This window comes from Mustela lutreola, chromosome X (genome assembly GCF_030435805.1).
Source record: "Mustela lutreola isolate mMusLut2 chromosome X, mMusLut2.pri, whole genome shotgun sequence".
NCBI lineage: Eukaryota > Metazoa > Chordata > Mammalia > Carnivora > Mustelidae > Mustela > Mustela lutreola.
In genome coordinates this window covers 101673998-101690197 of record NC_081308.1, presented here as the reverse complement: position 1 = coordinate 101690197, position 16200 = coordinate 101673998, and the positions used below count along the sequence as shown (strand labels likewise).

Sequence of the window (16200 nt, the reverse complement as noted above, 5' to 3'; positions counted from 1 at the left end):
GAGTCTGCTTCTTCCTCTCCCTCTGCCCTCCCCCTACTCATGCTCTGTTTGTTTCTCTCAAATAAATAAATAAAATCTTTAAAAAAAAAAACTCAGGAGGGGCGCCTGGGTAGCTTAGTCAAGCGTCTGCCCTCACCTCTGGTCATGATCCCAGGGTCCTGGGATTGAGCCCCACATCTGGCTCCCAGTTCAGTGGGAAGCTTGCTTCTCCCTCTCCCACTCCCCCTGCTTATATTCCCTCTCTTGCTGTCTCTCTCTCTCTCTCTCTGGTAGATAGATAAATAAATAAATAATAAAATATTTTTAAAAATTTAAAAAACTCAGAAAACACTTTAAGATAACATAAAGGTAAAATTTAAGTGTAAGTTATACAGACTGCAGATGTCACTAAAATTGAGGAAGAAATTTACTAGGACACGGAGTAGTTGGGAAAAATTGTGGAGTTTAGAAAAACAAATAGGATTTAAAAGCAATTTCAAGAACAATCATGTTCTACTAACACTTCTGGGACCTACCATCAGAAAAATAATGCAGGCATGATGCAAAATTTATTGATCTATTACTATCTGTCAGATATTATAGAAATGACCACCAACACAGCCTTGAACAACTCTTAATGCCTTGGCTGGGGACAGGAAACGCTGATGGCAAATGGACATATAAACTAGATAAAACAGATTTAAAATAGTATGGCAAGTCACATATTTTTTAAATAAATGCTTGAAATAAAGAGTTGTACCATAACTCATGTGTGAAATAAAAAAAAGGAATGTATTGTAACTTACGTTTTCTGTTTTAACCTTCCACCATCAGTATCTGTTGTCTGAGACTGTAACTTCTCTTCATCATCTGACTGCGCTGCATCATTACTACAAGAAGGGGAAGAAGTCATTTTAAAAGAAGCCATTTCCCCTACACCTCCCAACAATCCATGTATACGATATACTCAGGTACTCAGAATAAAACTACATTAACACACTTTAAGTTTAATTTTAATGATGATCCTGAGAATGTAAGACTTGAGAGATCAAAGAACAGAATCGTTAAGCATGATGTAATGTACAAATGCAAGTGAAAACAATTTAGGAACTTATGGAAAACCTACTACCAACAAGGCTTTTTGCTGGATAAAACGTGCTGCACAAAAATGACAAATTAGCTTCCTCTTTGCTCTTCAGGTACATCATGTATTACACTTTATTAAGATTTCCTTTCACAATAATCATTTCTTCGATCTACACAGATCTCACAGTAATGTCAATCACCTCACTCTAAAGCCATTTTCTGACCTACACAGATAATACAATTACAAAATTGTAATACAATTAGGTTTCAGAAACCAGGTCTTCATTTCACATGGTTTTTTACCCTCAAAATGCTTCAATAATGTCATTTTAAAAGAGAAACGAAATACTAAGAGATTTGGGATATATACTGTTCTCCCCCAAGTAACTGTATGCTCTTAAGAGAGAACAATGTTGAATACATAAATTAACTAACTCTATTTTAATCCCCAAATTAAAAAAAAGAAGACTGAGTGAAACCAAATTAGGAACTGTTGTAGTTCATTAACAGAGAAATCTTCAACACTCTAAAATACTACGAATGATAAATAGTAACAATAGGCCATACCTTACATATTCCTTAGTCCTTCTCATGATGTGTAGAGTGAGAGGATTAATACCTGTTGGCAGTTTCTCTTCCGCGAGACTCAAAGGTATTTCTTCTCCAGTATCCAGGTTCTTAATCATGACACTGGCTAAAATTTCCTGAGGTAAAAAATAACACCAAGAGGACCTATAATTTAATTATCTTTTTGAGTCTTCAAAATCCTCAAACATTTAAGCTAAGGACTTTCTAGATACATTCAGTATTGTGTACAGTAATTTTTAACTTTTTTCATGATACACAATCCATACACTGCAAAATGTACTCATTTAAAGTGTGTAATTCAATGATTTTGAGTAAATTCAAAGTTGTGCAACAATCAACTTTATTTAAGAGTATTTCCACTATGTCGAAAAGAAACGCCATACTCATTAAATGTCATACCTCATTCCCTTCTCCTCCCCGCCCCTGGCAATGAGTATTTTACTCTTTGTTTCTATGGTTTGCCTATTCCAGACATTTCATATAAGTAAAGTCATCCTGTATGTGGTCTTTTGTGATTGGCTTCTTTCACTCAGCACCATGTTTTCAAGGTTTGTCCATACTGCAGCATGTGTCAGAACTTCATTCCTTTTAATTTTTTAAAAAGATTTTATTTATTAATTTGACAGAGAGAGACACAGCGAAAGAGGGAACATAAGCAGGAGGAGTGGGAGATGGAAAAGCAGGCTCCCTGCTGAGCTGGGAGCCTGATGCGGGGCTTGATCCCAGGTCCTGAACCAAAGGCAGACGCTTAACAACTGAGCCATCCAGGCGCCCCTTCATTCCTTTAAATTGCCAAAAAACAGTCCATGTGGACTGGATATACCACATTTTATTTGTCCATTCATGGGCGATGAACACTTGTGTGGTTTCCACACTTGGCTATTATAAATACTTTTGTACTTTTTAATTTTTTATTTATTTTTATTTTTTTAAAAAGATTTTATTTATTTATTTGACAGACAGAGATCACAAGCAGGCAGAGAGGCAGGCAGAGAGGCAGGCAGAGAGGAGGAAGCAGGCTCCCTGCCAAGCAGAGAGCCCGATGCGGGGCTCGATCCCAGGACTCTGAGATCATGACCTGAGCTGAAGGCAGCGGCTTAACCCACTGAGCCACCCAGGCGCCCCACTTTTGTACTTTTTAAAAAAAGATTTTATTTATCTAACAGAGAGGGGAGGAGAGAGAGCACACAAGCTCAGACAAGGGGTGAAAGAAGGGCAGAAGGAGAGGGAAACTCCCCGCTGAGCAGGGAGCCCTATGCAGGACTCTTGGGACCATGACCTGAGCCAAAGGCAGACACTTGACTGAGCCATCCAGGCACCCCACTTGTGTACCTTTTCTGGGTAGACATATATTTTCATTTCTATTGGTGTATACATAGGAGTAAAGCTGCTGGATCATGGTAACTCAATGTCTAAGGTTTTGAGGAACTGCCATACTGTTTTCCAAAGTACAATAATTTTTTTAAATGTATCATTTAAAAGAAATGAAAACTGGGGCGCATGGCTGGTTTAGTCGGTGGAGCATGCAGCTTCAATATTGGGGTTGAGTCTGAGCACTACATTGCGTGTAGAGATTACTTTAAAAAAATCTTAAAACAAAACAAAACAAAACAAAACTAAGATTTTGCTTCAAAAACTTTATTCAGAATTGGCCAATCAATATATACTAAATTTTAACGGTAAGTAAGTACTGAGTCTGTATAACACTGTATTATCACCCAGCAAGTATAAAAACATGTAATTATAACATCGAGTTCTTTTTAAGCCCACTCTCTATTAAATTTGGTCTTTGTTCTTAATACATTTTTTCTACCCCATAATGGTATAAAAAAGGTAGTTTTAAGTTAGAGTTACAAGTTCCAAAATATTAAAAAAACAAAAACTGGGGTACCTGGGTGGCTTAGTCAGTTAAGCGTCTGCCTTTGATTCAGGTCATGATCCCAGGGTCCTGGGATTAAGCCTTGAGTCAGGCTCCCTGCTCAGTGGGGAGCCTGCTCCTCTCTCTCCATTTGCTATCTCTGTCTCTCTCTCTCTCAAATAAATAAATAACTAAAATCTTTAAAAACAAAGAAACAAAACCAAAAAAACAACCCCCAAACTGGGATGCCTGGCTGGCTCAGTCAGTAGACCACGTAACTCTTGATTTCAGGGTTGTGAGTTTGAGCCCCACACTGGATGTAGTGCTTATAAATAAGCAAATAAATAAATAAATAGATAAATGTTTAAAAACTAAGAAAATCATCAATTTTTATCTTTTGCTCTACTTTATATTTTTTTGCTTAACAGCAATAAACTTAAAAAAATTTTTTAATCATGGTAAAATATTTTTAGGTTGTATATAGTTCAGCAGTATTAAGCACATTCACAATGCTGTGCAAACATCACCACCATTCATCTTAAGAACTTCATCTTCTCATTATGTTTTTTATATTTTACATTAAGAACAAAACAAATCTAATTATACCTCATCAGTAAGCTCTCTCCCGGAGTTGGACCTAGGTCTCTGAGGGCCCATCACTTCCCCTGCTATGGTCTGCCCATCAGGTGCTTTTCCATTTTCCTAAAATTATGTTATAAACAGAAAGTAGATGGAGTCAATTTCTATAAACACTCAATTATTCATTACCACACATAGCTCTAAAGAATTCCATAATTCACATAATGGAGCCTACTGAAAATTTAAATGAAATACTCCATTTCAGTCCTTTATTATTCCCAACATGCTGAAAAACACTGCTGCCCACGAAATAATGTCTTCGTCTTGAAAGCAAATAAACGTTCCATTTGAACCTGACCTGAAAGCAGTTCTCTATTAGCAGAATGTCAGCACTAAGAGTGCCATTAATCAGGGTTATACTTGTGCTTATCTCAAAGGCAGGGATTGGCAAACCTTTTCTATAAAGAACCAGATAGTAAATGTTTTAGGCTTTCTGCTTCACATATTCCTTTTTTTTCCCCTTATAATTCTTTAAAAATGTAAAGCCTATTCTTAGTTCAGGGACTCTACAAAAACACACTACTGCCAGTCTCTGTGCTAAGGCTATGACAAGACTGAAGTGCCATATCTCCCCGTTTGCTAACCTGTCCCTACCACAGCTACCACAGAAGTAAGCTTTCAGTCCCAGAAATTGGGCTATGGTAAAAATTCATGCTATCAGGTGCTTTCTATTGCTTCATATATAGATATATAGCCTATATATGAAGGTTTTGTTTCATGATTAGGTAGAGGATATTATAAATAAAAGTCCTCAATTTTGACCATCACAGGTAAGGTAAATGAAGACTAGAGTTGATGTTTATTAACAATATAATAATATTACAAATAGCAGCATCTTTCATTTTTTTGATTGCCTACTGCATGCCAAGTACTTGGTATACTTCAGCTCATTTCGTCCTTGCAAGACAACTTCCAAGGAAGGTTTTTCCATCATTTTATCAATGGGACATCTGAAACTCAGATATTAAATAGTTTGTTAGAATCACCTAGCTATGCAGTAGCAGAGCTAAAAAAGGGGTTTAAGAAGGCCAGATTTTAAGGACAAGGAAATATTCTGCCTGGAGAAGGTTCAACAAGCAACAAACTGGACAGCTACCGAAAGTTAAAGCCTCTATCAAATATAACATGAATTCACCAACCTGGGCAGTAACTACTTTATCTCCACTGGTAGCACTTGCCAAGTCAAGAGAGGGCTGGGAATCCTTGACTGTATTCTCTGAAGGCATGTTCGAACTTAGGAGAGTATCAGATGCAATATTCTCTTTGGGAACTGCAAAGACGACGATGATAATAATAATGAGGAGGAGGATAATGGCAATAACTAGTATCTATACAGGACCTTATATAGAGCTTGAAAAGTGTTTTAACCTTTGTCTGATTCTTACCAACAATCCCATGAGGAAAGTGGTTTTATTACTCTCATTTCATATATGGAGAAACCAGGGTTCAAACAAGTCATTTCAATTCCTCTTAAGTCTCCCATAGTAACAGATTTGAAAGTTTGAAGTCTACTAAAATGTTAGAACATAGTTACTACCAATGTAAACATTCTCACTTTTCATCACTAAAATAACTTTTAAAACTTGGGCATGGTCATGATGTGGTTGTATAAAGCATAAACTGAAACAAAACCAGAAAGTCAGAGTTTCAACTCCAGAATCTCTCCACAAAAAGTTCTTTCTCAGTTAAATACTTGCCATCTAGATCAGGCGTTTTAAGGGCCTCAAACTCCAATTCACTTTTCTTTTTTCTTGGTGGCGGAGCAGGCCGAGACGGAGGTGGGGGTCTCGGAGGCGGGAAGTTAGCTGGAGGGGGAGGGCGCGCTGGAACAGGCTTCTTTGTGCTAGCCACAATGTCAGGCTCTGGAGTGAGCTGTCTAGGGGGTTTGGCAGGAGCCACTTCTTCCATGGCAGCAAAATCTTTAGCAGATGAAGAGTCTGAGGACACAGGTTCTAGAACCTCACTTCCTTTGACTTCCATGGCTTCCTTGTTCAATACTTCTGTTTCCGTTTCAGGCACATGATGTGGCTCAGTTGAACTTACTTCAGTTAACTTAGTGATTTCATCTACTGACTTCTCATAGGATTCATCAGAAGGAAAATGTCTTTTTGATTTTAATTCAGTTTCTTCTGTTGCATTCTGACTCTCTGCCTTTTTGGAATCTTCCTGCAGTACTTGATCTATGGCTAATAGTCCAGGTATATTGCTAAGATCTGTTCCAGCCACGACAGAACTGGCAGTAGCCTGGTCAGAGTGCCCTTTTCCTTTAGAATCTGAGGAGTCATCTTCCAGGTGTAGTACTTTCTGAGTCTCCTCTATAATACTTTCAATAATCTGATGAAAGGTTAAAAAAAAACAGCTTTAAAAAAATGAGGCTATTTACAAGAACACAACAGCTAACCATTTACATAGTACTTACTATGTGCCAGGGAATGTTAACACTTTACATTTTTAATCTTTTTTTTTTAAGATTTTATTTATTTGACAGAGAGAGAGGTCACAAGTAGGCAGAGAGGCAGGCAGAGAGAGAAGAGGAAGCTGGCTCCCTGCTGAGCAGAGAGCCTGATGTGGGGCTTGATCCCAGGACCCTGAGATGATGACCTGAGCCAAAGGCAGAGGCTTAACCCACTGAGCCACCCCGGCGCCCCTACATTTTTAATCTTCACAAATAACCATATGCGATTGCATTCTTAATATCATCATTACACAAATGAAGGAACAAAGGCATAGAGGGATCAAGTGATTTGTCCCAAGACACAGAGCTTGTAAGCGATGAAGTTGGCAAAAATCCTGGGAGTTTGGTTCCAGAATCTGAACTTTTAGCCATTATAATAGGGAATCTGTTAGCATGTATAATCACAAAGTTCAACCAACCTTGTAAAATAAAGTTCAGACCTAAATTTACATTCAGACTCTTCATGTCATTCTTCATTTACATATTTATGCCAAGTTAGTTCCAGTAACAACCTACTGCTTTGAGCCTAGTTAACAAAACCATAAGACTCAAAACCACCTAGCACAAAGAATTGTTTACTTCTGAACTCAAGCCTAAGACAGAAAAAGCCAGCAGATGCAGGGAGATTAACATTCTTAAACAAACTACACGTAATATTGCACCATTCAGAGAAGCGGCAGGACCACGAAAAGAGTTCAAACCCTCAGCTCACCTTGGCCTTTCCCTTTTTATTTCTTCTCTGTAGCTGAAACTTAAAGATGGGGTTTCTATATGTTCTACCAACATTTAAAAGAAAAGGTATTTTCTACCCAGTACTGTCATTATTACCACATAAAATCTCTCAGTCCACTTATATTTCCACCATGCCCAACTACGGATGACTTCTGCTTTCTCAATTCCTTGGCTCCAGAAAGTTAACAGAACGTATCACAGAGCCATCCTGATCTCGCTTACCACAAATTCTTGCTGACTTGAACCCAACATAACTGCTGCTCAATAATATTCCTCTCTGATTTCCCAGCATAGTCTACATAATTTTTCTCAACCTTCAAATTTTTACCTTAGTCTTTAAAAAAAAAAAAAAAAAAAAAAAAAGATTTATCCGAGAGAGAGAGAGAGAGAGAGAGAGAGAGAGAGAGAACACATAAGCTGGGGGGGGGGGGGGAGGGAGGGAGAGTGGCAGGCAGAGAGAGAGGGAGAGGGAGAAGCAGGCTCCCCACTGAGCAAGGAGCCCAACATGGGGCTGGATCCCAGGGCCACCTGAGTGGAAAGCAGTCACTTAACCAACTGAGCCCCCCAGGCGCCTCTTATCTTAGTTTTGATCACACTTTTAACACAGGAATATTAACTAGGATCCACCTACTTTGTCAATTAGGTGGTTACTGAGCACTGAGTACCTCAGTGATAACAGAAGCCAGTGGGTTTAAGAATGAGTAAGAGGTGACAACATAGAGATAGCACAACCCATGTTTTCAAAAGGCTTGACTATAAATGGAAGAGGCTGCAAGAAAGTGACCCAGCATTTTCACAAGCTGAGGGGAAGGAGCCAATGTAAAGTAAGATAACAAAGTTCTGGAGAACAAAAGAAAGAGGGTCTATTGTGTATTAGGCCTGCACACATATTTTCTATTTAATCATCACACAGGCCTTGAGATAGCTAGATTATCTCCCTTCTATAGAAACAAGAATCTGAGGTAAAGGCATTAGGAATTTTGACCAAGAAAAAAAATTTTGTCCAAGGTCCTACAGCTAGTAAACTACAAAGTCGAATCTGAAATCCAGGTTTTCCCCAAAAATCCAGTGTTTTTTATATTATACCATGCTACTTTGGACAGAAAAAAAAATACTATATTCTCAGACTTGAAAAAGAGGCAAAAGATAAAAATGAATTTGCAGACAAGGGAAGTGAGAGCAGAAACGGTGTAAATTCAGGCTTCTTAGTCTCTAATGTCTTCCTGCAGTCAGAAACAAGGTTATCTGCTGAAAGTGAACAGGATACATGTGGGCGCAGTGAGCATGAAGTGACTGTAAAGGTCTGAAATGCATAATGGAAAGGCTAATGCCAGAAGAGGGGTTAAAATGAGGTAAAAAACCATAAGTCTTCCCCAATCCCTTATCCCTTCACTAAACTTGTATCAGTCTTACCATTCACTAGAGTATGAACTATAATATAAACACAAAGTAGTATATGGGCTAGCTCTTTCTATATATTCTCCATAGCAAATATTAGCTTTTGAAACACAAGGCCCATATTTTCCCCCTCTCCACAAGCCCTCATGGCACCTACGTGTGGTACCTAACCCTGTAATTTTTATTTTCTGGGCTTCAGGAAGTAGCAAGCAGGGAAAGACCAAAAGAACAGTGAGAATCAAGACCAACATAGATTGGGACTTCAAGATCAAAAGTTTTTACACAGCAAAGGAAATAGTCAACAAAACCTAACGACAACTGACAGAATGGGAGAAGGTATCTGCAAGCGACATATTGGATAAAAAGGGCTAGTATCCAAAATCTATAAAGAACTTATCAAACTCAACACCCAAAGAACAAATAATCCCATCCATAAATGGGTAGAAGGCATGAACAGACATTTCTGCGAAGAAGATATCCAAATGGCCAACAGACACATGAAAAAGTGCTCAGCATCACTCAGTATCAGGGAAATCCAAATCAAAACCTCAATGAGATGCCACCTCACACCAGTCAGAATGGCTAAAATTAACAAGTCAGGAAATGACAGATGTTGGTGAGGATGCAACACTGTTGGTGGGAATCCCAGCTGGTGAAGCCACTCTGGATAACAGCATGGAGCTTCCTCAGAAAGCTAAAAATAGAGCTACTCTATGACCCAGCAATTGCACTACTGAGTATTTACTCCAAAGATACAAACATAGTGATGTGAAGGGGCATGTGCACCCCAAGGTTTCTAACAGCATGTCCACAATAGCCAAACTGGAAAGAACCTAGAATTCTATCGACAGATCAATGGATAAAGAAAATGTGGTGTGTGTATGCATGTGTATATATGTGTGTACACACACACACACACACACACACAAATATTATGCAGCCATCAAAAAAGAAATGAACTTTTGCCATTTTCAAGATGTGGATGGAACTAGAGGTTATTATGCTAAGTGAAATAAGTCAATCAGAGAAAGATAACTATCATCCGATTTCACTGATATGAAGAATTTGAGAAACAAGACAAAGGATCATAGAGGAAGGGAAGGGAAAATGAAGCAAGACCAAACCAGAGAGGGAGACAAACCTTAATCTCAGGAAACAAACGAGGATTGCTGGAGCAGAAGGGGGTGGAGGGGGATGGGGTGGCTGGATGATGGACATTGGGGAGCGTTTGTGTAGTGGTGAGCTCTGTGTATTGTGTAAGACTGATAAATCACACACCTGTACCCCTGAAACAAATAATACATTATATGTTAATTTAAAAAAATAGAAGAGGAAAAAAGACACACTAACAGGGGACATACCCTCTTATCTTCCCTTCTCATCTTCTGTGATACGAACTCCATCACTTCACCCTTTGTATTACAAAAGAATTATCATATTCTCCCCTTGACATACTTCCAAAATGTACTTTCTTTAAACTAAAAGGATCTCTATGGCAAATGGTGCTTGAGTCAGTCCCCAAATTGTTTTGTTGTTTATATTTAATAAAGACATAATGACAAATGAAATTTAAAAAAAGAGACCAACATAGAGATAAACATGTTAAAGCAACTGTTAGCTCCACAACAACCCCCCTGCTTCAAAAAACTGATTTTCCAGTGACTATAAAACCAGATGTTTTAGAATGATATAAGAGGCATTCCCATAGTTTGGCCCTAAGCTGGGGCTCTAGTCTCATCTGCAACCATTCTGCTCATTTTCTCTTCCCCATGCCTTTGGTTATGCCTTTCAACTCTCACCCCTGCCTGTGTAAATCTTATCCATTCATCAAGAACCAGCTCAGACGTTACTTCCTCCATGAGGTCTTCCCCATTCCTATCCTCAAGCAGGAAGTTAAGTCTCCCTTTCTGTTCTTATTACAGTTTTGTAAGTTTATATAAACACTTTACATTCAGTTTTGTGTTTAACTAATTGCCTCTACTAAAACATAATAAGCTCCTGGAGACAGGGACTATGTCCTGCCTGGAGCAGTGTATATTCCCACAGCCTTTATCATTCAGATGTGATACTTAAATCAACTGAAAAGACTAGAACTTAAAGTGAGACTTAGCCTTAAGCTTCACTCAACTGTTCCATAATGTTTACTATTTTTTCAGTTTCTAAAGTCTCCTTAAAAATCACCTTTTTTGAACACTATTATTTATCCTAAAAAAAAATTCTTAAGAAGGAAAAGAAAAACTCTAGTGGAAAAAATAGAAACATTTCAAGTTTTCAACAATAAAAATGGCTAGATGCCTTGTAATACATTAGACAGAAACTGACATTATCAGATGAAAATTGAATATTGAAATTGTGTAGAAATATGATGAAAACTAATAATGGTAAGAGGAAAAAGTAAAATACAGAATTCTTTCTACACTATTATTAAGCAAAGAAAACCAAAAAAACAAAAATGCATGCAAATGCGTGAGAGGAATGCTGAAAGGAATGCTGAAAAATTAAGACCACTGTTACAGTGTAGAACTGTGGGCAACTTCTGATCTAAAAAGGAAAAAAATGGTATTAGTTTTGTTGTCTTATTTATGCTGATACACAATACCATTTCTCCCCCCAAAATTCCTTTTAAAGGAAAAAAGCTGATCAATATTAAAATATAGAGTCCAATGGGGCACCTGGGTCTCTCAGTTGGTTCAGCATCAGACTCTTTTTTTTTTTTAAACTTTATTTATTTATTTGTCAGAGAGGAAGACAGAGAGAGGACAGCAAGAGGAATGGCAGACAGGAGAAGCAGGCCCCCTGGCAAGCAAGGCATCCACTGTGAGACTTGATCCCAGGACCCTGGCATCATGACCCTGACCTGAAGGCAGACGCTCAACTGACTGAGCCACTCAGGCATTCCTCAGCATCTGACTCTTGATTTTGGCCCAGATCATGATCTCAGGGTTGTGGAATTGGGCTCCATGCTGGGCATGGAGTCTGCTTAAGATTGGCTCTCTCTCTCTGCTCCTCCCCACTCTTTCTCCCTCCCTAATAAATAAAATAAAATAACACTTAAAATATGGAGTTCATTAAATTTATAAATTCCATAAGGGAAGAACAATGGATCTTCATCGAGGGTGATCTGGCCTAGTACTCCTTCCCAGAATTCCGGTGATGTCTGTAGGACATTTTTAGTTGTTACGGTAGGGTGCAGGTAGGGAGGAATCGACTGATGTCTAGTGGGTAGAAGCCAGGGACGCTGCTAAATATCCTATGATGCACAGAAAAGTGTCTCCTTCCCTCCGCAATAAAAAATAATTCAGCCCAAAGTGTTACTATTGAGCAACTCTGGGACAGAGAATGTGTCATGTTCCTTGTCTCCAGAAACCCACTGACTAATAAGCGGCCAGAGGCCCAGAAAGTACTCACAAGAAGTATAACTGAATGAACACAAGGCATCCTTTCTCCTCGGGTTTTCTCCTGATTCTATGAACTACCCATTGTCAAAATTTTTATCTTGTGCTCAGTCTCTTCTAGTAAACTGAACTCTAAAGCTTTAAAGCATTAATTCTTTAAAAGGTATCAAAGGCATTATCAGAGTAATGACTTCTTGTAACCTCTAGCTCCTAAAGACATCAGAATTTGCTGCACTGAGCTTTTCAAAACCTTTTAAACTCTGGGTAGTAACTTCAAGAATAGCCACAGCTTATTCTATAAAAACAGAGCATAAAAAATAAAAATACATTACAAAACATTTTTCAAAATATTGTTTAAAGGAACAATGATAGACTAGTTTGCTTCTGAAATGACCTCTAAAAAGTCTGATGTGTCTTTAATCTCAAACTCAAGATTCAAAGAACATGTACTGAACATCTGCCAAGTACACAGCACTGTACTAAAATGATATAGAAAGTTTTCCACTTTAAATACAACATATACATATGACATCTGTTAAACTAATACTGGCATTATATCTTACCAACCTTTTTAGACACATCTTGTTTGAGTTCTTGCACAGGAGACTCATTTCCAACTTGGTGTGCAGTGTTCTCAGTTTCCTATATTAAAAAGAAAAGAAAAGAAAAACAGATCAAATGATGACTTCTTTAAAATTCTGCTTAAGATGGGTACAAATTAGAAAACACAGCATTAATAAAGCAAAGGCCCATAAAGGGCTTAGATGTTTGTCTGAGGAAGATGGCCAGGTATTTTATGCTAAGCAGGAAAATGTGATTTGTATAAGGTTACTACTGGTCAGCAATTTTTGGTATTTTCTTTTTTTTTTTTTTTTTTTTTTTTTTTTTATTTATTTATTTGACAGAGAGAAATCACAAGTAGATGGAGAGGCAGGCAGAGAGAGAGGGAAGCAGGCTCCCTGCTGAGCAGAGAGCCCGATGCGGGACTCGATCTCAGGACTCTGAGATCATGACCTGAGCCGAAGGCAGCGGCTTAACCCACTGAGCCACCCAGGCGCCCGGTATTTTCTTTTTTAAGATTTTATTTATTTATTTGACAGAGAGAGATCACAAGCAGGCAGAGAGGCTGGCAGAGAGAGAGAGGGAAGCAGGCTCCCCACTGAGTGAAGAGCCCGATGCAGGATTCCATCCCAGGACCCCGAGATCATGACCTGAGGCTTAACCCACTGAGCCACCCAGGCACCCAATTTTCGGATTTCTATGGCAATAAGTTATTTTCCTATAACTGTGCCCATCTTTTTAACATTAAGAACCATACAGGAAGGTAAAAACTACTGAGTACCTCTGTAATTTTAAAAGATGGAGGATTTTTTAAAAAAAGGATGAAGGATTTAAAGCAAGAATCAGAATTCCTATTTTTCCCAGAGTATTGCTCCATAAATATGCATAAATATAAAAGTACATTATGTAAAAAACCACATTCAGAGAACAGTTTTCTTAAAAATGCTACATGCTTTAGATGAAAGGAATCAAGACAACAGAAGTTAAATAAAGTCCTCCAAACAGTAACAGATGAAAATTAAACCCACCAAAAATACATATATATCTACGTATACATTCATATACACATACGTACATATATATATATATTTGGGAGGTCAGACAACGTAGAAATGGGTATGGCTTTTCTGCTGGGAAAAAAATTCTGGTAAAATAAGACAATTACACATTTGCAAATGTAAACATAGTATTTGTCTCCATTCTAAAATGTCATTATGTTTACAGAAGTATAGCAATTTGAATGCTATTAATGATGCTGAGAAAAGAAAACTTTTCATAATTCTTGGTACACATGATTGAGTCAGAGAAGGTCACAATAACCATTTTTGACAGATAAGCAACCCAAGGCACATAACGATGTACATATGAAGGTAGCACTTATACAAGTATTAGGATATGATCATGATAAGTGATGTGATAAAATTACTCCAGATCAACACAATGCTGAAGATTTAATGTGTTAGAGACATTTCCTTAGGATTTCCGATATCTTCAAGCTGAAAAGTTGTTTCATGGAGTTTAAAGTGTCAGGTTAAAAAAATCCTAACTCTACCACAACCCATGAAGGCCTACATCTTTGACACCTTCTGTATTTCTCATCTCCCTTGGCCACCATAACCCTACAATCACACTGTGGCCAACTGGATGGTTTTTTACCGCCTTAGGGTGACAGCTCACATGTTATCACATTAGAAAAACCTTCCCTGACCACCTTAAAATATCCTTACCTGCTTAACTTTCTATCACATTATCTATATTTTCCATTTCTTCATCGTACTTATCTCCATCTGAAACGACCCTGTTAACTTGCTTATTTTTTTTTTTATCTCTTCCCTGCCCGGCTAGAATGTAAGCTCCATGAGAGCAGGGGCTGTGCTCTGTCTACCACTATGTACCCAGCACCTAAAGCAGTGCCAGGAAAGGTAAGCATTTGCTAAATGAATGCTGAATAATGCGTGGCTCTGGCATTTCTTTAGTAAATACACATACCTTAAGTTTATGTATCTTTAATTAAATTCTGGTTTTAAACTAAAAGAAAAAGAACTCTGATCAAAACCAATTAAGGAAAGATAATATTGATAAGATGAAGGACAGAGAATACTTGAAAGGCTGATGGTCATCAAGTACAGTTAATGCATATTAGAGAACCAGCTTCAACTATCTTACGAATTAAGTACATTTATACAATTATCCTCCAATAACTGTTCATTAGTAGGAAAATCAGAAGCACTATACAACATTAATTCCATGGGTATGTTCCCTAAATTAAACCTAGCAAACATACACACTAATAATTCCTGTGCCTCAATTTAATTTGTTTGAATTAAGTACTTACAACCATCACAGATTAACATTGTCACACTGATCAAAACTGCCAAGCAGTGGTGAGACTTCTATTTTATCTAGCTTTAACAAAACTCTCCTGGACTTTGAACCTTTGAAAGGTATCAACCTCTATAAGGTAAACTGCGGTTAAGTCACAAGTTTAATGGAGTGATATGGCACCTACCAGAGGATCTAATCTCTAGAGAAGTTCATCAGAAGGTTTCTTAGTAAAACCTGATCCAGCACATATATAGTCAGCTGTGATTCTCTCTCAGGTATGTCTAAGGTTCAGGTCTTTCCCCTAGCACCCTGATCAGGCTATGGAGGTAAAGCAATGGAAGCCAAGAGTGTGTCTGCAGACAACCAACACCAACTAGAAGTTCAGACACGCCTCAGTTATTACCTCCTTCAGAAGATGCGCTGCTGCATTACCAAAGCACAAGGCCTACCAAATCCCAGCTTCCCACCATCGGGCCATTGCTTTAACCCATGCCTATCACAACCCCAGGAATAGATTTCCTTAAGAGGTATAATTGGGGGAGGGGTGGTGCATGGGTGGTGGCTCAGCTGGTTAAACATCTGCCTTCAGCTCAGGTCATAATCTCAAGGCCTTGGGACTGAGTCCCGCATCCTGCTCCATGCTCAGTGGGGAGTCTGCTTCTCCCTCATACTTTGTCCCTTCCCCGCATCCACCCTCCCACCCTGATCATGCTCTCTTTCTCAAATAAATAAATAAAACCTAAAAAAAAAAAAGAGGTACGGTAGGATCATTCAGTGTCTAGCAATTCAGTCCATGGTTTCCCTCCATCTCTGTTGGATATTAGAAAGCCACTTGTACCCTCCTCATAGTACTCAGTTCTACAGTTTGAGCTTTTTAATTTTAATGAGCACATCCAATAAAAGACTAATCATTTTAACAAATAATTTGTACAAGAGTAATCTATACCTGGGGTGCCTGGGTGGCTCAGTCTGTTAAGTGTCTGCTTGGGCTCAGGTCATGATCCCAGGGTCCAGGGATCGATTCCTGCATCTGACTCCCAGCTCAGCAGAGAGCCTGCTTCTCTCTCTTCCTCCGCTGTTCCCCCTCCTTGTGCTCTGTCAAATAAATAAAATCTTTTTTTAAAAAAGATTTTATTTATTTATTTGGCAGGCAGAGATCACAAGTAGGCAGAGAGGCAGGCGGG

General features: G+C 38.4%; 1 protein-coding gene across 2 annotated transcripts in view; it reads right to left on the bottom strand.

Annotated features, from left to right (window-relative positions):
• The window catches only part of WDR44 (WD repeat domain 44), an 88910-nt gene that overhangs the window by 38637 nt on the left and 34073 nt on the right, over positions 1 to 16200 (bottom strand). Inside the window, exons 3-9 of one of the 2 annotated variants that reach the window (XM_059157121.1) lie at positions 12698 to 12772; positions 10097 to 10147; positions 5848 to 6484; positions 5290 to 5420; positions 4118 to 4213; positions 1633 to 1769; positions 786 to 869 (exon numbers count right to left, since the gene is read on the bottom strand). In XM_059157121.1, coding sequence (XP_059013104.1) covers positions 786 to 869; positions 1633 to 1769; positions 4118 to 4213; positions 5290 to 5420; positions 5848 to 6484; positions 10097 to 10147; positions 12698 to 12772 — 1211 coding nt within the window. The remainder of the gene's footprint in view (positions 1 to 785; positions 870 to 1632; positions 1770 to 4117; positions 4214 to 5289; positions 5421 to 5847; positions 6485 to 10096; positions 10148 to 12697; positions 12773 to 16200) is intronic. The other variant, XM_059157122.1, reaches the window with a different exon arrangement.